At 41.0% G+C, this 24,091-nt stretch overlaps 1 protein-coding gene across 10 annotated transcripts in view; it reads right to left on the reverse strand.

Annotated features, from left to right (window-relative positions):
- ENOX1 (ecto-NOX disulfide-thiol exchanger 1) overlaps positions 1 to 24,091 on the reverse strand; it is a 585,101-nt gene that overhangs the window by 41,790 nt on the left and 519,220 nt on the right. For all 10 annotated transcript variants that reach the window (XM_025364772.1, XM_025364776.1, XM_025364770.1 and 7 more), the window contains 2 exons: positions 23,657 to 23,764; positions 19,586 to 19,642 (listed from right to left, as the gene is read on the reverse strand). In XM_025364772.1, the coding sequence (XP_025220557.1) occupies positions 19,586 to 19,642; positions 23,657 to 23,764 (165 nt within the window). The remainder of the gene's footprint in view (positions 1 to 19,585; positions 19,643 to 23,656; positions 23,765 to 24,091) is intronic.

Below are 24,091 nucleotides of genomic sequence, written 5' to 3' on the forward strand. Positions count from 1 at the left end.
ATCAAAGACCAAAGGCAGACAAAACCACAAAGATGGGGAAAAAGCAGTGCAGAAAAACTGGAAATTCAAAAAATCAGAGCGCATCTTCACCTCCAAAGGAATGCAGCTCACTGCCAGCAACGGAACAAAGCCGGACGGAGAATCACTTTGACGAGTTGAAAGAAGAAGGCTTCAGTCGATCAAACTTCTCAGAGCTAAAGGAGGAACTATGTAACCAGTGCAAAGAAACTAAAAACCTTGAAAAAAGAATGGATGAGTGGATAACTAGAATAATCAATGCAGAGAAGACCTTAAAAGAACTGATAGAGATGAAAACCATAACACAAAAAATTCGTGACAAATGCACAAACTTCAGTAACTGACTTGATCAACTGGAAGAAAGAGTATCAGTGATTGAAGATCAAATGAATGAAATGAAGTGAGAAGAGAAGTGTGGAGAAAAAAGAGTAAAAAGAAATGAACAAAGCCTCCAAGAAGTATGGGATTATGTGAAAAGACCAAATCTATGTCTGATTGGTGTGCCTGAAAGTGACAGGGATAATGGAACCAAGTTGGAAAACACTCTGCAGGGTATCATCCAGGAGAACTTCCCCAACCTAGTAAGGCAGGCCAACATTCAAATTCAGAAAATACAGAGAACGCCACAAAGATACTCCTCGAGAAGAACAACCCCAAGACACATAATTGTTAGATTCACCAAAGTTGAAATGAAGGAAAAAATGTTAGGGCAGCCAGAGAGAAAGGTCGGGTTACACACAAAGGGAAGCCCATCAGACTAACAGCAGATCTCTCAGCAGAAACTCTACAAGCCAGAAGAGAGTGGGGGCCAATATTCAACATTCTTAAAGAAAAGAATTTTCAACCCAGAATTTCATATCCAGTCAAACTAAGTTTCATAAGTGAAGGAGAAATAAAATCCTTTACAGACAAGCAAATGCTTAGAGATTTTGTCACCACCAGGCCTGCCCTACAAGAGATCCTGAAGGAAGCACTAAACATGGAAAGGAACAACCGGTACCAGCCATTGCAAAAACATGTCAAAATGTAAAGTCCATTGATGCTAGGAAGAAACTGCATCAACTAGCGAGCAAAATAACCAGCTAATATCATACTGACGGGATCAAGTTCACACATAACAATATTAACCTTAAATGTAAATGGACTAAATGGTCCAATTAAAAGACACAGACTGGAAAATTGAATAAAGAGTCAAGACCCATCAGTTTGCTTTATTCAGGAGACCCATCTCACATGCAGAGACACACATAGGCTCAAAATAAAGGGATGGAGGAAGATCTACCAAGCAAATGGAAAACAAAAAAAAGCAGGGGTTGCAATCCTAGTCTCTGATAAAACAGACTTTAAACCATCAAAGATCAAAAGAGACAAAGAAGGCCATTACATAATGGTAAAGGGATCAATTGATCAGGAAGAGCTAACTATCCTAAATATATATGCACCCAATACAGGAGCACCCAGATTCATAAAGCAAGTCCTTAGAGACTTACAAAGAGACTTGGACTCCCATACAATAATAATGGGAGACTTTAACACCCCACTGTCAACATTAGACAGATCAACAAGACAGAAAGTTAACAGGATATCCAGGAATTGAACTCAACTCTGCACCAAGTGGACCTAATAGACATCTACAGAACTCTCCACCCCAAATCAACAGAATATACATTCTTCTCAGCACCACATCACACTTATTCCAAAATTGACCACATAGTTGGAAGTAAAGCACTCCTCAGCAAATGTAAAAGAACAGAAATTATAAAAACTGTCTCTCAGACCACAGTGCAATTAAACTAGAACTCAGGACTAAGAAACTCAATCAAAACCACTGAACTACATGGAAACTGAACAGCCTGCTCCTGAATGACTACTGGGTACATAATGAAATGAAGGCAGAAATAAAGATGTTCTTTGAAACCAATGAGAACAAGGATACAACATACCAGACTCTCTGGGACACATTTAAAGCAGTGTGTAGAGGGAAATTTATAGCACTAAATGCCCACAAGAGAAAGCAGGAAAGATCTAAAACTGACACCCTAACATCACAATTAAAAGAACTAGAGAAGCAAGAGCAAACACATTCAAAAGTTAGCAGAAGGCAAGAAATAATGAAGATCAGAGCAGAACTGAAGGAGATAGAGACACAAAAAACCCTCCCAAGAATCAATGAATCCAGGAGCTGTTTTTTTGAAAAGATCGACAAAATTGATAGACTGCTAGCAAGCCTAATAAAGAAGAAAAGAGAGAAGAATCAAATGGATGCAATAAAAAATGATAAAGGGGATATCACCACCGACCCCACAGAAATACAAATAACCATCAGAGAATACTGTATAAACACCTCTATGCAAATAAACTAGAAAACCTAGAAGAAATGGATAATTTTCTGGACACTTACACTCTCCCAAGACTAAACCAGGAAGAAGTTGAATCCCTGAATAGACCTATAGCAGGCTCTGAAATTGAGGCAATAATTAATAGCCTACCAACCAACAAAAGTCCAGGACCAGACAGATTCACAGCCGAATTCTACCAGAGGTATAAGGAGGAGTTGGTACCATTCCTTCTGAAACTATTCCAATCAATAGAAAAAGAGGGAATCCTCCCTAACTCATTTTACGAGGCCAACATCATCCTGATACCAAAGCCTGACAGAGATACAACAAAAAAAGAGAATTTTAGACCAATATCCCTGATGAACATCCATGCAAAAATCCTCAATAAAATACTGGCAAACCAAATCCAGCAGCACATCAAAAAGCATGATCAAGTGGGCTTCATCCCTGGGATGCAAGACTGGTTCAACATATGCAAATCAATAAACATAATCTAGCATATAAACAGAACCAAAGACAAAAACCACATGATTCTCTCAATAGATGCAGAAAAGGCCTTTGACAAAATTCAACAGCCCTTCATGCTAAAAACTCTCAATAAATTCGGTATTGATGGGACGTATCTCAAAATAATAAGAGCTATTTATGACAGACCCACAGCCAATATACTGAATGGGCAAAAACTGGAAGCATTCCCTTTGAAAACTGGCACAAGACAGGGATGCCCTCTCTCACCACTCCTATTCAACATAGCATTAGAAGTTCTAGCTAGGGCAGTTAGGCAAGAGAAAGAAATGAAGGGTATTCAGGTAGGAAAAGAAGTCAAATTGTCCCTGTTTGCAGATGACATGATTGTATATTTAGAAAACCCCATTGTCTGAGACCAAAATCTCCTTAAGCTGATAAGCAACTTCAGCAAAGTCTCAGGATACAAAATCAATGTGCAAAAATCACGAGCATTCTTATACACCAGTAACAGACAAATAGAGAGCCAAATCATGAATGAACTCCCATTCACAATAGCTTCAAAGAGAATAAAATACCTAGGAATCCAACTTACAAGGGATGCAAAGGACCTCTTCAAGGAGAACTACAAACCACTGCTCAGTGAAATAAAAGAGGACACAAACAAATGGAAGAACATACCATGCTCAAGGATAGGAAGAATCAGTATTGTGAAAATGGCCATACTGCCCAAGGTAATTTATAGATTCAATGCCATCCCCATGAAGCTACCAATGACTTTCTTCACAGAATTGGAAAAAGCTGCTTTAAAGTTCATATGGAACCAAAAAAGAGCCCGCATTGCCAAGACAATCCTAAGCCAAAAGAACAAAGCTGGAGGCATCACGCTACCTGACTTCAAACTATACTACTAGGCTACAGTAACCAAAACAGCATGGTACTGGTACCAAAACAGAGATATAGCCCAATGGAACAGAACAGAGCCCTCAGAAATAATGCCACACATCTACAGCCATCTGATCTTTGACAAACCTGACAAAAACGAGAAATGGGGAAAGGATTCCCTATTTAATAAATGGTGCTGGGAAAATTGGCTAGCCATAAGTAGAAAGCTGAAACTGGATCCTTTCCTTACTCCTTATATGAAAATTAATTCAAGATGGATTTGAGACTTAAATGTTAGACCTAAAACCATAAAAACCCTAGAAGAAAACCTAGGTAATACCATTCAGGACATAGGCATGGGCAAGGACTTCATGTCTAAAACACCAAAAGCAACGGCAACAAAAGCCAAAATTGATAAATGGGATCTAATTAAAGAGCTTCTGCACAGCAAAAGAAACTACCATCAGAGTGAACAGGCAACCTACAGAATGGGAGAAAATTTTTGCAATTGACTCATCTGATAAAGGGCTAATATCCAGAACCTATAAAGAACTCAATCAGATTTGCAAGAAAAAAACAACCCCATGAAAAAGTGGGCAAAGATATGAACAGACACTTCTCAAAAGAAGACATTCATACAGCCAACAGACACATGAAAAAATGCTCATCATTACTCGCCATCAGAGAAATGCAAATCAAAACCACAATGAGATACCATCTCACACCAGTTAGAATGGCAATCATTAAAAAATCAGGAAATAATAGGTGCTGAGAGGATGTGGAGAAACAGGAACACTTTTACACTGTTGCTGGGACTGTAAACTAGTTCAACCGTTGTGGACCACAGTGTGGTGATTTCTCAAGGATCTAGAATTAGAAATACCATTTGACCCAGCCATCCCATTACTGGGGATATACCCAAAGGATTATAAGTCATGCTGCTATAAAGACACATGCACATGTATGTTTATTATGGCACTATGCACAATAGCAAAGACTTGGAATCAACCCAAATGTCCATCAGTGACAGACTGGATTAAGAAAATGTGGCACATATACACCATGGAATACTATGCAGCCATAAAAAAGGATGAGTTCATGTCCTTTGTAGGGACATGGACACAGCTGAAACCATCATTCTCAGCAAACTATCACAAGAACAGAAAACCAAACACCGCATGTTCTCACTCATAGGTGGGAACTGAACAATGAGATCACTTGGACACAGGAAGGGGAGCATCACACACCAGGTCCTATTGTGGGGAGGAGGTGGGGGGAGGAACAGCATTAGGTGATATACCTAATGTAAATGATGAATTGATGGGTGCAGTACACCAACAAGGCACATGTATACATATGTAACAAACCTGCATGTTGTGCACATGTACCCTAGAACTTTAATAATAAAGTGTGATTATATATATATACACACACACATATACACACACACACACACACACACATACACACACAATGAAATACTGTTTAGCCATACAGAGAATGGAATCCTCTCATTTGCAGCAACATGGATGAAACTGGAGGTCATTACGTAAAGTGAAATAACCCAGACACTGAAAGTTAAACACCACATGGGCTCACTCATATGGGGGAGCTATAAAAGTGGATCTCATGAAGATAGAGGGTAGATTGGTTGCCATAGTCCAGGCTGGGCTAGGGTTAGAGATGAAGAGAGATTGATTATTGGGTATAAGAATACACTTAGATAGAATAGATAGAGTTTGATAGTTCAGTAGGTTGACGAGTTAACAGTAATCTATTGTATATTTCAATATAGCTAAAAGAGAAGGATTTGAGTGTTCATAGAACAAAGAAAAGCATTTAAGGCAATGGATATCCAATTGTCCTGATTTGATCATTATATATTATGTGAATATATGAAAATATCATAGATACCTGAAAATATGTACGTCTACTATGCACTGATAAAATACATTTTAAAAACCTATTTAATAACATGAGCAAATGCTCATTATAGATAAAAATGTAGGTTGTAAAATTGTCCATATGATATGCTACAAATTTGGTAAAAATGTATATACATGCACATAAACAAAGATAATGGAAATACAAAGAAGTGGAAACTAATTTGTGAGTGGTGAGATGGCAAATGGTTATCTTTTTTTTTTTTTTCCTGCATTTCTACATTTTTCACAAAAAGAAAATGGTACTTTAGGGATAATGGTATTTGTGCATATTTATATGTATGTATATTGGCTCTATGAAAGTTACTAATCTCCATTCTAAACAATTGCTTTTGCATTTATCTCTGGTAGGATTATGAGCCTTTCTGGGGAAGGACATTCTCTCTCCAAAATGGATAACTTTTGTTCAGATCTTGGTTTTACCTATACAGGTATCCATGTCCATGTCAGACCATTTCACACAGCATTGAAATTTGTTTCCTTTGCCTGATTTTCTCTAACCTGGCCTGGAGGAAGAAGGTATTTTCAATTCTCTAAACCCAATCTGTCAGCTTTATTAAGCCTGCTAATCCTGTTACATGTTCCAAATTCACTAATGACCAAGCAGGTACCACCAACTCCTGCCCTTATAAAAAGGACAAACTTCTAGCCCCAACCCCCAGCAGTGGAAACATTGTCAGTTGGCATTGAGGTGTCTGGGAAGGAAACTTCTCTGAGCCTTGACTGGATACAAGAGCACTCACCATGAGCCAGCTTCTGTCTATTTTTGACAGCATTTCCCTCTCTAATCCTTCCTTGGAGCGCTGTACATGCTGGGATGGGAGTGTCCTAACAGGGTCCCTTTGTAATCACTGACCTTTTCAAGGGTGCTGGGTTGGGATGTGTGTGGATTTTTTCAAATGGAACTATGGGTTTCACAGTGAATTGCAGCACATGCAGCTAATTCACAGCAGAAAACATGGTGAAACAGCTGGAAGAAGGCTGCTGCATAGGGGCAGGGGGTATAGAGGTGAGGAAGGAAGCATTGGCAGGAGAAAAGCAATAATGTTACAGGGCTATAACGGGGGGAAAAGAGCAAGTTCTGGGTATGAGCATTTAATATGTGGACAGGGTAATATATTCAACAGGGTAAAGGAAATATTAGTCCATGAAAAGTTCACCTTCTTGACTTCAGGCATCTGTAGAGCAAAGGTGACCTCAGATATCTACAGATATAGGCCCATCCCTCTCTAAAGGGAAGACAAAGTGGCTGCTGATTTTCCAGTTGAGCTTTCTGGAGGCCGTAAAGTTCTCTGTACTGCTCATTGTGCCCCACTCCTACCAGACTCTCCTCCCAAGCCTACCATGGAGCCAGTCCTTCCAAAAACAGTCTCGTCTCCAGAGGATTGCTGGAAAAATACAAATAAATTACTGCAAGCTCATCGTTCCCACGGTGATACTGACCTGCAGGCAGAGGATGAGTCTTGATGGAATCAAACAAGACTAGCTGGTTTTGGTAAGTGAAAGGCATGAGGACATGGAGTCAGCTCCATGTGGGGGCAGAAATCACATCTTTATTACTCATCACGGGGTCTCCACAACCTTGCCCAGTGTGTCCAAGGCTGGGTAACTGTAATGTCTAACACGTGCTGATCACATCAGCACTGCAAAGCAAGGCTCACGGTAACCCTGTGAGGTATGGTTATTACCTTCATTTTGGAGGTGAAAAAAATGGAGGTGCAGGGATTCAGTGTATGGCTCAGGGTCACCCACACTGAAACTGGGCTGATTCATGTCCAGATCTGTTCTTAACCTCTACACTCTGCTGCCTCCCTCAATGAATGTTTGTGGGTGTACCAAGTAGAAAGTGATGTCAGGCTGTGTGGGGACACAAATGAGGTCTCTGTACAGGTCGAGGGCAGCAAGGAGGAAGGCTGGAAGGAGAAATGTATGGAGCAGGACGCAAGAGCTGTGACACCTTTGGTCCCATGCCAGTGTCTGCTGGGCTCAGTCCTGGTGGGTCTGGGCTCATTTTCCGTTTTTTTTTTTTTTGTTGTTGTTGTTGTTGTTGTTTTTGTTTTTTGAGATGGAGCTGCACTGTCGCCCAGGCTGGAGTGCAGTGGTGCGATCTTGGCTCACTGCAAACTCCACTTCCCAGGTTCATGCCATTCTCTTGCCTCAGCCTCCCGAGTAGCTGGGACTACAGGCACCTGCCACCATGCTCGGCCAATTTTTTGTATTTTTAGTAGAGACAGGGTTTCACTGTGTTAGCCAGGATGGTCTCGATCTCCTGACCTCGTGATCCGCCCGCCTCAGCCTCCTAAAGTGCTGGGATTACAGGCGTGAGCCACCGTGCCTGGCCCGTTTTTTTTTGTTTGTTTGTTTTAGAGTCTTGCTGTAGCCCAGGCTGGAGTGCAGTGGCACGATGTTGGCTCACTGCTACCTCTGCCTCCCGGGTCCCGGTTGAAGCAATTCTCCTGCCTCAACCTCCCGAGTAGCTGGGATTTATAGGCACGCACCACTATGCCCAGCTAATTTTTGTATTTTTAGTAGAGACGGGGTTTCACCATGTTGGCCAGGCTGGTCTTAAACTCCCGACCTCGTGATCCACCCGCCTCGGCCTCCCAAAGTGCTGGGAATACAGGTGTGAGCCCCCACGCCCGGCCTCATTTTCCTTTTGATAGAGCTGTGGGTGGGGTGTGAAACCTTACATTTGTCCCTTTCTGTTTTGTCTGCTCCTCTCCCAGTTCAAGATCGGGGCCCCTAAGACCAGGCAGCAAGTTCTGGGAAGAAAGAATCCAGCCTGAGTTGCTTTTTCCTTTTGAAGACATGGTCCCATTCTTTCGTAGAGGTGGTCTTTTTCTTTTTCGCCTTGTTTGGTACATCAGTACGTACTCTCTCTCACGCCTCCGTGCCTAAAGGGTGGAAGCTATACTCAGAAACTGAGCAGAGGACTCAGCACGTGCGGAGGTTCCTTACATACATCATTAAAATACATGGTTAACGATAGCCTTCTGCTGTGCTGTACTAAACTTGAAGAATGTTCTTTGCACATATCTCTTCCATACGCTCCTAACGTCTTTACTCTGACAGATTTAAAGACAGCTCCGAGGATTTACTTTCTTAAGGAGGTGACGTGAAAAACTGAAAAGGCTTTTTTCTTTTGTGTTTTTGTTTTATTGGTGGATGGGAAGGGTGTTCTGTTTGACAGTGGCAACCTTCAGCATCACCCATTAAACCTCTTTACAAATTGCCAGTGATTTCTTTAACCCCAGTGTGGGAGTGTGAATTGAGCAAATAGAGGAATGTGAGGTAGCAGCTTTCCTATAACAGAAACAAGGATGGGAGGAGAGAAAATTCATGGAAAGCTTTTAGATCAAATTCTTTTAAACATTGCTGGCTGAAGCTGTCACTGCATTTCATTCCTCCTACCTGATCCTACAGTTCTTCCTCCCCATCCTTCCCCCGCACAAGACACACATGCGAGAATCACAGGCCGCGATCCTGCTGGGAAGAAGGTCATCCAAAAAGATGCAAGATAAGAACATGATATGTATATATTTTACAATTTAAGATGTTGATATCTGTTATACATAATTACCAGGGACCAGGTTAGTTATTCAACAGTCCTAGGAACGTGGAGATAGCTCAGAGACAGATGAAGAGAAAATTTATAGGTTTGCTTTCCAGGAAAGAAAATTGGGTCTGAAACAACTGAAATCCTTAAAGAAACTGGCATAAAGGTTAGTTTTAAATTTGGTTACACTGAAATGGTTGACTTGCCTGTCTGTCATTAATATATCCAGTTCCAAATACAAAGAGAAAACAACCAGCAGGGTGAGCGTGAACTGCACAAGTCCTCTTGGAGAACAAGGCCTTTGCAGTGGACTTCAGTTTCTGGCCCTCACAATTTTAAATTTGCTTTCAGAAAACTTTTCTGTTGGTCATGCGTTCACAGAAGATCTTGTGATAAGGGGCAAGGGTTGGGTTTTTTAAGGGTGTATCTGTTCTGAGACCTCCAGCATGCTGGACAATGTGTTGGTCAGATCCTGGTGGTACACAGCAGAACGTAAAAACAACAGAAAAGTAATACTAACAGACCATAAGCTAGATGAGTCTTGAGACTAAGACAAATGAGGAAATTCAAGACTCCACATATCCTTCAGTGGATTCCTTCAGGACGACTAATAGATAGATACTATAAGTGTGCAGCAGCCGCACCAGCATTCTGAATGCCAGGCAATTCCAGAAGTTTGAAGTTCCCTGCCAGACTCCACCACACAGCTATTAATATACAGAATCCCCCAGAAACAAATATGAGATGCAACCAAGATTTATGGATATGTTAATTACGGAATTATTTATAATAGCAAAAACAGGAAGTTAAATGCCTGACACAGGCGTGTGGTTCAGTTATTTCATATCTGCATTATACAGCCATTAAAAATCATGTCTTTGAGGAACATTTGGTGACAAGAAAAATATTTATGATATAATGAAAAATCAAAAAGGTACAAAACTGAAGACAAGATGATAGTATTTATTTATTCATTTATTTATGGGTTTTTCCCTCTGGTCATATATATGACTGGAAAAACTAAAAGTGTTAATGGTGGTTATCTCTGAGTAATGAGATACCAAGATTTTTTTTCCTTACCCCTGTATTCTTTCTATAATTTGCAACCTCCAAACATACTTTTGTTTTTTACTTTTATAATAAAACATACTGGTTTTAAAAAAACAATTGTCAGCTCTCACAAGAACACTCAGCTAAGTTGGCACCAGTCCACTGTATAATTGTTATTAATAAATGATAATGCATAAAATTCCTGCCCCGATATAAATAATTATAATGAAAAATAATTTTTTTGTCTCAGTCAATAGCCTTTGGGCCAGAGGCTTTAAGCCTTGCGTTGTGCCTTAAAATTCATCCTGCCAAAAGTCTTGTCTGCTATATTAAATACGTTTTTTTGTTTGTTTCTGAGACAGGATCTCGCTCTGTCACCCAGGTTGGAGTGCAGTGGTGTCAGCTCAGCTCACTGCAACCTCTGCCTCCTGGGCTCAAGGGATGATCCTGCTTCAGCCTCCCACGTAGCTGGTACTACAGGTGCGCCATGTTGCCCAGTCTGGTCTTGAACTCCTAGGCTCAAGAGATCCCCCCCACCTCGGCCTCCTAAAGTGCTGGGAATACAGACATGAGCCTCCGCACCCAGCCTATATTAAATACTATTGATGCATGAAGAGAGAATTAATACTTGTAGAGTATGTACTCTAGGCTTGGTGTTAATGTACATGGTTTCATTTAACACACAAATGAGGAAGGTGAAGTTCAGAAATAACTTGCCTGTCACATCTACTCAGTGATCAAAGTGGATTCAAACCCTCTCAGTCAGGTTTGAAGGCCTCATCTCTTTGAACCACCACAAGGCTGGTGGCAACTTCAGATGAGACTAGACTTCATTTCAGACATTTAAGAATAGATTTGCAAAATATGTTGCCAGTGCTCCTAATGTGAGGGCAAAATAATTGATTATTTCTTTTCTTTCACATACCCTGTGGAGGTATTGGGGAAACTGCCAAAAGGAGACAAAGTTCAGACAGAAAAGAGGATGAGTGAGTAATCCACCAACTGGGAAACCCCTGATAAAACAGGCAGTGATTGTAAAGATGAGCCCAGCCCTCTGCCTAGGGAGAGAGGTGGCCACACGCAGTGACTGGCAAGGACGGTCAGGCTCTGTTACTTCACAAATATCTCCCCCACCCCCTAGGTCAAGGTGCTGCTCTTCCCTCCTACTGGGCCAGAACCCCATCTCTCAACAGTCATTCCTTTGAGTTGATTACAAAGCCTATGTCATAGACTCTAGACAGGTATCTGAAAAAGCTGAAACCTTTCCTGTAGAAGGGACAAAGACCTCAAAGATTATCTCACTTCACTTTTTCCACTGAATAACAAAAGACCTTTAAAGTTTTTCAAAAAGGGCCTACGGGCTAGATATTGTGTTAGGCCTGTCTTTACATGTATCATCTAATTCAATCAGCAGATCAATATATAATCAAAACATCTTAGAAACTCACAATTACAAGTGCTTCCACATATATTATCTCATTTGTTTCTCACAATAAGCCTTAAGGAAGGCAAGATAGGAGCTATTCCCATTTTACAAACTAGGAAATTGAGGCCCACTACCACTTTGGCTTATTGGAACAGACAGCAGCTTCCCTGGAAGCCACAGAGGGGCTGGCCCTGTGTGGAGCGGATATGAAGGTTTTGGTTGAGAATGTGGCAGCCATGTGTCCCTGGAAGACAGGGTGCTGAAGAAGGGTTTTAGGGTAAGGATGGGGGTCATGAATATCAGAGTGGGAAGATAAACTATATCTCACAACATTGCCTATGGAGAGCTCTATATGAATGGCTTCCTCCTCTGGCTTTCCACTTTCTCAATCCTATTCACTCCCCAAAACCAAACCCAAGTCCCACAGATCCAGGAAACCTTTCTTGATTATCTAGCACAAAGAAACCATACTGGAGGGCAAACCCAAGATGGCCGAATAAGAACAATTTCAGCCTCGAGCTCCCAGTGTGACACAGAAGACGGGTGATTTCTGCATTTTCAATTGAGGTACCGGGTTCGTCTCACTGCGGAGTGCCGGACAATCAGTGCTGGTCAGCTGGTGCAGCCCAATCAGCCAGAGCTGAAGCAGGGCGAGGCATCTCCTCACCTGGGAAGTGCAAGGGGGGAAGGGAATCCCTTTTCCTAGCCAAGGGAATCTGAGACACACAACACCTGGAAAATCGGGTAACTCCCACCCTAATACTGTGCTTTACCAAGGGTCTTAGCAAACAGCACACCAGGAGATTATATCCCACACCTGGCCCAGAGGGTCCCACGCCCACAGAGCCTCCCTCATTGCTAGCACAGCAGTCTGAGAGCTAACTGCAGGGAGGCAGCGAGGCTGGGGGAGGGTTGCCCACCATTGCTGAGGCTTAAGTGGGTAAACAAAGCCACAGGGAAGCTCAAATTGGGTGGAGCCCACCACAGCTCAAGGAGGCAGGCCTGCCTCTATAGACTCCTCCTCTGGGGACAGAGCATAGCTAAACAAAATGTAGCAGAAACCTCAGCAGAGGTAAATGCTCCTGTCTGATAACTTTGAAGAGAGCAGTGGATCTCCCAGCACGGAGGCTGAGATCTGAGAATGGACAGACTGCCTGCTCAAGTGGGTCCCTGACCCCTCAGTAGCCTAACTGGGAGACATCCCCCACTAGGTGCAGACCGACACCTCACACCTCACAAGGCAGGGTATACCCGAGACGAAGCTTCCAGAGCAAGAATCAGACAGCAACACTCGCTGTGCAGCAATATTCTATCCTCTGCAGCTACCGCTTCTGATACCCAGGCAAATAGGGCCTGGAGTGCACCTCAAGCAAACTCCAACAGACCTACAGCTGAGGGTCCTGACTGTTAGAAGGAAAACTAACAAACAGAAAGGACACCTACACCAAAACCCCATCAGTACGTCACCATCATCAAAGACCAAAGGCAGACAAAACCACAAAGATGGGGAAAAAGCAGTGTAGAAAAACCGGAAATTCAAAAAATCAGAGTGCATCTTCCCCTCCAAAGAAACGCAGCTCATCACCAGCAACGGAACAAAGCTGGACGGAGAATGACTTTGACGAGTTGAGAGAAGAAGGCTTCAGTCGATCAAACTTCTCAGAGCTAAAGGAGGAACTACATAACCAGTGCAAAGAAACTAAAAACCTTGAAAAAATAATGGATGAATGGATAACTAGAATAATCAATGCAGAGAAGACCTTAAAAGAACTGATAGAGATGAAAACCATAACATGAGAACTACATGACAAATGCACAAGCTTCAGTAACTGACTCGATCAACTGGAAGAAAGTATCAGCAATTGAAGATCAAACGAATGAAATGAAGTGAGAAGAGAAGTGTGGAGAAAAAGAGTAAAAAGAAATGAACAAAGCCTCCAAGAAGTATGGGATTATGTGAAAAGACCAAATCTACGTCTGATTGGTGTGCCTGAAAGTGACGGATTAATGGACCCAAGTTAGAAAACACTCTGCAGGATATCATCCAGGAGAACTTCCCCAACCTAGTAAGGCAGGCCAACATCCAAATTCAGGAAATACAGAGAATGCCACAAAGATACTCCTCGAGAAGAACAACTCCAAGACACATAATTGTTAGATTCACCAAAGTTGAAATGAAGGAAAAAATGTTAAGGGCAGCCAGAGAGAAAGGTCGGGTTACACAGAAAGGGAAGTCCACTAACAGCAGATCTCTCTGCAGAAACTCTACAAGCCAGAAGAGAGTGGGGGCCAATATTCAACATTCTTAAAGAAAAGAATTTTCAACCCAGAATTTCATATCCAGTCAAACTAAGTTTCATAAGTGAAGGAGAAATAAAATCCTTTACAGACAAGCAAATGCTTAGAGGTTTTGTCACCACCAGGCCTGCCCTACAAGAGATCCTGAAGGAAGCACTAAACATAGAAAGGAACAACAGGTACCAGCCACTGCAAAAACATTTCAAAATGTAAAGTCCATCGATGCTAGGAAGAAACTGCATCAACTAGCGAGCAAAATAACCAGCTAATATCATACTGACGGGATCAAGTTCACACATAACAATATTAACCTTAAATGTAAATGGACTAAATGGTCCAATAAAAAGATATAGACTGGAAAATTGGATAAAGAGTCAAGACCCATCAGTTTGCTGTATTCAGGAGACCCATCTCACATGCAGAGACACACATAGGCTCAAAATAAAGGGATGGAGGAAGATCTACCAAGCAAATGGAAAACAAAAGCAGGGGATGCAATCCTAGTCTCTGATAAAACAGACTTTAAACCATCAAACATCAAAAGAGACAAAGAAGGCCATTACACAATGGTAAAGGGATCAACTGATCAGGAAGAGCTAACTATCCTAAATATATATGCACCCAATACAGGAGCACCCAGATTCATAAAGCAAGTCCTTAGAGACTTACAAAGAGACTTAGACTCCCATACAATAATAATGGGAGACTTTACAGTCCACTGCCAACATTAGACAGATCAACGAGACAGAAAGTTGAAAAGGATATCCAGGAATCAAACTCAACGCTGCACCAAGTGGACCTAATAGACATCTACAGAACTCTCCACCCCAAAGCAACAGAATATACATTCTTCTCAGCACCACATCGCACTTATTCCAAAATTGACCACATAGTTGGAAGTAAAGCACTCCTCAGCAAATGTAAAAGAACAGAAATTATAACAAACTGTCTCTCGGACCACAGTGCAATCAAACTACAACTCAGGACTAAGAAACTCAATCAAAACCGCTCAACTACATGGAAACTGAACAACCTGCTCCTGCATGACTACTGGGTACATAACGAAATGAAGGCAGAAATAACGATGTTCTTTGAAACCAATGAGAATAAAGATACAACATACAAGAATCTCTGGGACACATTTAAAGCAGTGTGTAGAGGGAAATTTATAGCACTAAATGCCCACAAGAGAAAGCAGGAAAGATCTAAAACTGACACCCTAACATCACAATTAAAAGAACTAGAGAAGCAAGAGCAAACACATTCAAAAGCTAGCAGAAGGCAAGAAATAACGAAGATCAGAGCAGAACTGAAGGAGATAGAGACACAAAAAACCCTCCCAAGAATCAATGAATCCAGGAGCTGGTTTTTTGAAAAGATCAACAAAATTGATAGACCGCTAGCAAGACTAACAAGAAAAGAGAGAAGAATCAAATGGATGCAATAAAAAATGTTAAGGGGGATATCACCACCGACCCCATAGAAATACAAACTGCCATCAGAGAATACTGTAAACACCTCTACACAAATAAACTAGAAAACCTGGAAGAAATGGATAATTTTCTGGACACTTACACTCTCCCAAGAGTAAACCAGGAAGATGTTGAATCCCTGAATAGACCAATAGCAGGCTCTGAAATTGAGGCAATAATTAATAGCCTACCAACCAACAAAAGTCCAGGACCAGACAGATTCACAGCCGAATTCTACCAGAGGTACAAGGAGGAGTTGGTACCATTCCTTCTGAAACTACTCCAATCAATAGAAAAAGAGGGAGTCCTCCCTAACTCATTTTACAAGGCCAACATCATCCTGATACCAAAGCCTGACAGAGATACAACAAAAAAAGAGAATTTTAGACCAATATCCCTGATGAACATCAATGCAAAACTCCTCAATAAAATACTGGCAAACCGAATCCAGCAGCACATCAAAAAGCTTATCCACCATGATCAAGTGGGCTTCATCCCTGGGATGCAAGACTGGTTCAACATATGCAAATCAATAAACATAATCCAGCATATAAACAGAACCAAAACAAAAACCACATGATTCTCTCAATAGATGCAGAAAAGTCCTTTGACAAAATTCAACAGCCCTTCATGCTAAAAACTCTCAATAAATTCGGTATTGATGGGATGTATCTCAAAATAATAAGAGCTATTTATGACAGACCCACAGCCAATATCATACTGAATGGGCAAAAACTGGAAGCATTCCCTTTGAAAACTGGCACAAGACAGGGATGCCCTCTCTCACCACTTCTATTCAACATAGTGTTGGAAGTTCTGGCTAGGGCAATCAGGCAAGAGAAAGAAATCAAGGGTATTCAGTTAGGAAAAGAAGAAGTCAAATTGTCCCTGTTTGCAGATGACATGATTGTATATTTAGAAAACCCCATTGTCTCAACCCCAAATCTCCTTAAGCTGATAAGCAACTTCAGCAAAGTCTCAGGATACAAAATCAATGTGCAAAAATCACGAGCATTCTTATATACCAGTAACAGACAAATAGAGAGCCAAATCATGAATGAACTCCCATTCACAATAGCTTCAAAGAGAATAAAATACCTAGGAATCCAACTTACAAGGGATGCAAAGGACCTCTTCAAGGAGAACTACAAACCACTGCTCAGTGAAATAAAAGAGGACACAAACAAATGGAAGAACATACCATGCTCATGGATAGGAAGAATCAATATTGTGAAAATGGCCATACTGCCCAAGGTAATTTATAGATTCAATGCCATCCCCATGAAGCTACCAATGACTTTCTTCACAGAATTGGAAAAAACTGCTTTAAAGTTCATATGGAACCAAAAAGAGCCCGCATTGCCAAGACAATCCTAAGCCAAAAGAACAAAGCTGGAGGCATCACACTCTCTGACTTCAAACTATACTACAAGGCTACAGCAACCAAAACAGCATGGTGCTGATACCAAAACAGAGATATAGCCCAATGGAACAGAACAGAGCCCTCAGAAATAATGCCACACATCTACAGCCATCTGATCTTTGACAAACCTGACAAAAACGAGAAATGGGGAAAGGATTCCCTATTTAATAAATGGTGCTGGGAAAATTGGCTAGCCATAAGTAGGAAGCTGAAACTGGATCCTTTCCTTACTCCTTATATGAAAATTCAAGATGGATTCGAGACTTAAATGTTAGACCATAAAATCCCTAGAAGAAAATCTAGGTAATACCATTCAGGACATAGGCATGCGTAAGGACTTCATGTCTAAAACACCAAAAGCAACGGCAACAAAAGCCAAAATTGACAAATGGGATCTAATTAAACTAAAGAGCTTCTGCACAGCAAAAGAAACTACCATCAGAGTGAACAGGCAACCTACAGAATGGGAGAAACTTTTTGCAATCAACTCATCTGACAAAGGGCTAATATCCAGAACCTATAAAGAACTCAATCAAATTTACAAGAAAAAACCAACCCCATCAAAAAGTGGGCAAGGATATGAACAGACATTTCTCAAAAGAAGACATTCATACAGCCAACAGACACATGAAAAAATGCTCATCATCACTCACCATCAGAAAAATGCAAATCAAAACCACAATGAGATACCATCTCACACCAGTTAGAATAGCAATCATTAAAAAATCAGGAAACAACAGGTGCTGGAGAGGATGTGGAGAAATAGGAATACTTTTACACTGTTGGTGGGACTGTAAACTAGTTCAACCGTTGTGGACCACAGTGTGGTGATTCCTCAAGGATCTAGAACTAGAAATACCATTTGACCCAGCCATCCCATTACTGGGGATATACTCAAAGGATTATAAATCATGCTGCATAAAGACACATGCACATGTATGTTTATGGCGGCACTGTTCACAATAGCAAAGACTTGGAACCAACCCAAATGTCCATCAATGATAGACTGGATTAAGAAAATGTGGCACATATACATCGTGGAATACTAGGCAGCCATAAAAAAGGGTGAGTTCGTGTCCTTTGTAGGGACATGGATGCAGCTGGAAACCATCATTCTCAGCAAACTATCGCAAGAACAAAAAACCAAATACTGCATGTTCTCACTCATAGGTGGGAATTGACAATGGGATCACTTGGACACAGGATGGTGAGCATTACACACCAGGTCCTATTGTGGGGAGGGGGTGGGGGAAGGGATAGCATTAAGAGATATACCTAATGTAAATGACGAGTTTATGGGTGCAGCACACCAGCATGGCACATGTATACATATGTAACAAACCTGCACGTTGTTCACATGTACCCTAGAACTTAAATTAAAAAAAAAAAAACAAGAAAAACAGAAACCATACTGGTAACACCTTAAGGTCTTCCCAGGCCTTAGCTCATTACATTATGACATGTTTTTGAGATAGGCTTTGCCATTCTTTTTGCAAGTGAGAAAAAGGAAGCTCAGAGAGGTTAAGTAACTTGTCAGCCTAACACATGTAATAAGCAGCGAAGTCTGGATTTCAAACTACATCATATCATAGCTGCCTCAACTTCCTGTACACTTACCATGTCCTGTATATTGTCATGTGTTTCTTAATTCTTTAACTCAGTTATAAGTTCCCCGAGGGCAGACAACTAGTCTTATATTTCTTTGTAACCCCCATTTCTGTTCCCCTAGAACTTAGCAGAGCACTATGAACACGTAAGTCCTCAATAAACATCATATGTTAAATATCTGCTGGGCAGGAACAATAATGATTAAGTAGGATTTTTTTGATACTCTGAATATTAGGCTCTCTGTTGTATATAATTAAAACAAGAGTGAACAAGAAATATATAATTTCTCCTAGCTCTAGTGTAGTCAGGCATTCATTATCATGTCTAATTCTGTGTTCTGTGAAAAGAACTGCTTAGTAAGCATTTTCTTTGATGAGGATAATCAAATACATACAGATATCAGAGAGATTTAAAAAAGACAAAATCATCAAACATATGGAGAGGCAATGATCTACATAGTGTAATATTCCATCTGAGACTAAAGAACTTTCAAGGCAAGAAGAATACTTGTTTACTTTTTGACAATTGGATATTCAAGGAACACTAAGAGAGGAAGTCATGGTGTAACTGGGATCTTGTACCATCACACATTATTCTCTATCAAGAAGATGGATGCACTGTGCTACTGTTCTAGGTGAGGAACAGAGAAGGAATACATTTCAAGGGCTATTCTGAGAGAAGGCGTTTGCTCTGAGGCCTTTTCAGCATGTCAGTCATTTAGGTACCACCTTCGCTGGCAGGCAAACTTAATGAATATACATGCAATGCACAACTGATTACCCTGTCGGGTCTCTTTCCATTTCCCTCCCAGTATATCATCAGTTACAGTTTTGGAAATACAAAGAGCTCAAACAGACTCACTGAGATTAGAATTTTCGATGGTGGGGATTAACTCATATACTTCTAAATTGACATTTGATAAACCAGGCTAACAGTAGCAGTGCCTGTCAATCACATTTTCTTGCCAAACCCTATATATTAATCTTAAGCTGCTGAGAGGCAGAGCTTCTGATTTCCTTTATGTGGTAGATAAAGTGCCACATCCCCATGTGTTCAACCAACATCAAGCAAGAAGAACAAATACCAGGTTTGTGGTACCTACATTTGAATCCTCATGGCTGTGGCCATTGGTCTCGACCAATTCCTTGGTACCTTTTAACTGCAAATTTTAAGGAAAAACAACACAAAACAAAAAAATGAATAAGCAAGCAAATCTCTTAAGTACATCATCTTGTTAACTGATTTATCTGAGGTTGTACTTTATAAAACTTCCAACGAGGTAAAACAGATGGAGCACATATTTTTAATGGGCCTTATTGGAGCCAATTTGAGACCAATATTTCATGAAGTTTGATGCCTGGCACAAGAATAAATGGGTCTTGGTCATTATTTTTTAAATAATAAGATTAGAAAGCAGTTCCATAGGCATAAAATGTATAAAATCCGTTCTTAAGAATAATAAATGATTTCATTTCCTAGTTGGATTGCTATTAATTTAAACCCTGCAGTGTTTGCAAGTTGCCACCAGCAAAATGATGTTATATTAACGATTATTCGTGAATGATACATTTTCAGCTGCTTTTAACATGCTACTGTGTTAGACATGTCCTCCTTGAGAATATATTTGAATGACATCTCTGGAGGACTAAAGACGGTTGCTTCTTCGGTAGAGAAAGAGTTTGGATGACATCTCCTTGGCCACAGAAGCATCAGAAGAAACGATATTTCTCAAATGAGATTTTTAACAGTGAATATTTGAAAACACTTCTTTTTCTCAGAGGCTTAGGAGTAATCAGTTATCAGGAGGTTTCAGGAAACCTTTAATTGTCATTTTATCCTAGCCTGACTCAAAACAGATATTTAGTATCAGACAGCAAAGGAAGAGGGTGAGATGTCTTGAAACGGTTTTGCCAGTATTGTTTCCTGATTTAGGAAGCAGCATCTCCTCTATTATCTTGTTTATGCCTAATACAAAGTATTCATGGCAGGAAAAAATACTTAAGATTTGAAAGAAAATCAATGCACATATACCACCAATGTGTTTGCTTCAGAACATTGGTTCCTTCTGGCTACTTGTGCCTATTAAAATGAAAGCTTCTTCAGTTTTTGAAGGCCAGTATTAAACTCCCAGCAAAAAACCCTACCCACTCCATGCCAAAGCAGGGGTTTTGCCAAAGGAATGGGAACATGAAGACACTGAGGATCGGGTAGTTGATTAGGGACCAAAGCCTCTTTGACTCATTTCCATATCACTCCCAATTAAGAAGAAAGTCTGCCCACTGTTCTTTAGGGCAACATCATTGATGTTTCTACACAACGACAGACACAGGGGAGCATGGGCGATGTATGGCATATATGACAAGGCAGAGGTGTGCCACAGTGATAGGAATACTATCTATTATCACAGGACACAAAAGGACTTTTTAAAAATCGCCTCGCTCTTTTCCTAGCTGAGTGTTTCTTATTGAGGTATCCCTCGTCTTCCTCTTCATCAACCCCTCTGCTCATCCCACCTTAGGTCCTGTAGCTTGTGCTCCCATGAGTTTGAGTGGGGTTAGCTCAGAAGGTCTTCTTCTTTTTCAGCAGAAGTAAAGGGCTATTTTATGAATGTCTGTTCCACCTTTATGTGTTTACCAACATGATGTGCCAGTTGCTCTCCTCCCTTTTAAATAAACTCCATTCTTCCCATTCCATGATGGCTTCTAACTCTGCCCTTGCTTTTTCTGCTCCTGTTTCCTCTCCCCTCACTCCCTGTCTCCTGCCATTGTTCACTCTGCTGTGCTCTGTGGCCAGAACCACGGAGGAAACCCCTCCCCGCTGCAGCCCGCCCCTCTCCTTCCTCCAGCTGCAGCTCCAGGACGGCTGCTGCTTTGTTCTCCTCTCTGCCCCTCTTCTTCTCTCCTTTAGCTGCTGCTCTCCCCCAGGTAGGGCTGAACATCTTGTCTGATGAAACTGAGGTTTGTGAACAAGCTCCAGAGGTAGGAAGCTATCCTCATTGTAAAGGAGATGAGAGGCAGGAGTCAGTGGGGCCTGGAGGGACCCAGAAAAGCTGCATCTTCGCACATGGGAAGACTGAGAGCTTAGCGGGTAGCCTGGCCTTCCCTGGAGGGGCTGGGGCCTGAGGGTGGGAAAGGTCTGCCCTCAGGATCTGTCCTTGCTTGTCAGGATTCCCAGCACGAGGCAATTGTGTGAATAGCAACGTTCCAAGTCTGCAGAGAAGGGTGTATCTTCCCCTGCATGTGTCCATTTGTTTAGGCGACATCTATGTGGGCACTGAAACCATTTACACGTGGAGTTACTCTACACAAATCCAAAGACAGCCTCAAAGGCAGTGGTCAGTGGAGGTGCGAGGTGCCGTCAGTGCACATCTGTGTGTGGGTGCAGGGGCACGGAAAGAACCTGTACACTGCACGGCCCCTTTTGCAAGAACCACCAAGGGGTAGCAGGGGAGGGGCTCTTGGACAAACAGCTTGGTAATGGCACCAGCACCCACATACATTTGGTGTCTCAGGCTTAAAGATTCTTGGTATCTTTGCTTGGAAAGAGCTATCCCATTTTAATTAATATTTCAGATTTAAAATTCTTCCTTCTCAATTGTATTTTCTAGGTCTTTACTGATTTTAGCTCTTTCGAATCTTCTTCATGTTCTCTGCTTTTTAAATAATGGAGAGTGAAGTGTGATCTTTCACCCATACCTGTGTGTGCTCTTCTCTTTAAAAATGCATGCCATCACAAGATATATCAATACTTTCTGCAAAACTCAGAATCTATTTTTATGACTAGGGTTTGGACTTCAAGATCAAGGATTTGAGTCATTTAGAGAAAAGAGAAATTCACCCCTCCCCAGTCCAGTCAAAGCTATCTAAAAGAAAAAAAATTGGGGTGAGAGAGCAGAAAACAAAAGCTCAGAGCTATGTCGGTTGATTTGGAGCAAATTTGGACCAACTTAGTTCCACTTTGCCGGGAGTCTTTTCATAATATAACAGTGGAAAGGACAGTGATTTCAGGTCTCCTCAACTGCAGGTCATTGTGAATTCAGTCAACTAGATTTTTCACTTCAATCTCTTGTATCTGAAGTCATACAGCGTCAGCCTCAGTACAAGTTACTGAATCTATATTCATCACATGAAGATAACTATTAGTTTTATAAAGCATTTTCTTCCAAAGCTATAAAAGTTTATAGACTAATATCTGTACTTTCCTCTCACAAATCAATCATACCTTTAGGAGAAAATAACTAAAAAGATATTTCTGAACCCCAAACCATTAAAAAAAAAATCAAAAATCACTCACAAAGTGACATAGAGCTGACTTTATATTTTCTCAAATGTCACCTTTGAAGTTATATATACCGTGTAAGGTTATTTATACAATGAATAACCTTGATGTGTCAGTGAAAAATTTAAAACAATCTCATTTGATTACCCACAGAGGGTTGGGGTTACTGTATGCAATTTTTTTCCTTCAAATTACCATTCATACATTGTTGGCAGCAAGTGAAGGCCAGAAATAGCACGGCATTTCAAGAGCTCTCCTGGTTCCTCTCATGTAGATAGTGGGCTTAGATTTCCCTCTGCTGCCTGCCGTGTACTCCATCTTACCCTGCTGTAAGACAATACTTTCCAATCCACTTATCAATGTCGCGCCACACTTTTGTATCAAAGAAAGCCACAAGGAAATGATCAGATTTACAAACTTCATATAAAAGGTCTGTTGCTCACCACGGTTAGATAAGTACCCTGATGCACAAGGAGGATAGTTTTTAAATGTTGCTATGAATCAGTCCTTGTTCATGTGTCTGCAGGAGTCTCATGGGTTATGCTAAACTCATTTTCCTCACTGTTAGACTGAAGAGGAAACCAGCTGCTTACTTTGAAACATACCTCATTGCCAGTATTTTGAAACTTTTATCAAAATTTGGTTGTCTTCTGGAAGAAACTTTCACACAACACGGGCAGGCCTGGGCGATCTAAACAGGTACAGGAGTGAGGACAGCGATGCTGGAAATGAGGTTATAAATTCCATACAGCAGAGCTGCTAGGAGGTTTGACAGGGTTCAGGCTAACTGTACTGCAGATTACCTTCGTAAATGTTTGCACGGGTGATGCACGAGGCAGGCAGGCATTGGGGTGTTTGGACTGATTCATAAATTGGAGCTGTTTCATTCACTTACTTGTTCCTGCAGGACTTTTAATAATGCTTGCGTATGGGACTGCTCTTCCTTCGCTTGTTCCAGTTCTGACTTTTTGTTGTTTAACTCCTCCTGGATAGTTAGCAATTGCTGTGAAATTAAAGGATATTTAGCATAAGTAGGGTCGAAGGCCAGGTGATTTAAAAATATCCACAATATCCATTCAGAATTATCAGTAGAAGATGTTTACATGTCTTGAAGCTTAATTCAGACCTCAGTTGACCTCGTGTGTTTCCACACTAAGTATCAGGGGCATTGCAGTTTTGACACACTGTTAGGTTGTTTGTGATAATGATGTACAAAACTCATTTTCATATTTGTGAAGGCATCATTATATTCCTTTAAGCAAATGCCTATTTGTAAAAATATATAGGATAGTGCTAATACATTACATTGACAGATGAAAAAATTACAATA

Source organism: Theropithecus gelada, chromosome 17 (assembly GCF_003255815.1).
Source record: "Theropithecus gelada isolate Dixy chromosome 17, Tgel_1.0, whole genome shotgun sequence".
Lineage (NCBI taxonomy): Eukaryota > Metazoa > Chordata > Mammalia > Primates > Cercopithecidae > Theropithecus > Theropithecus gelada.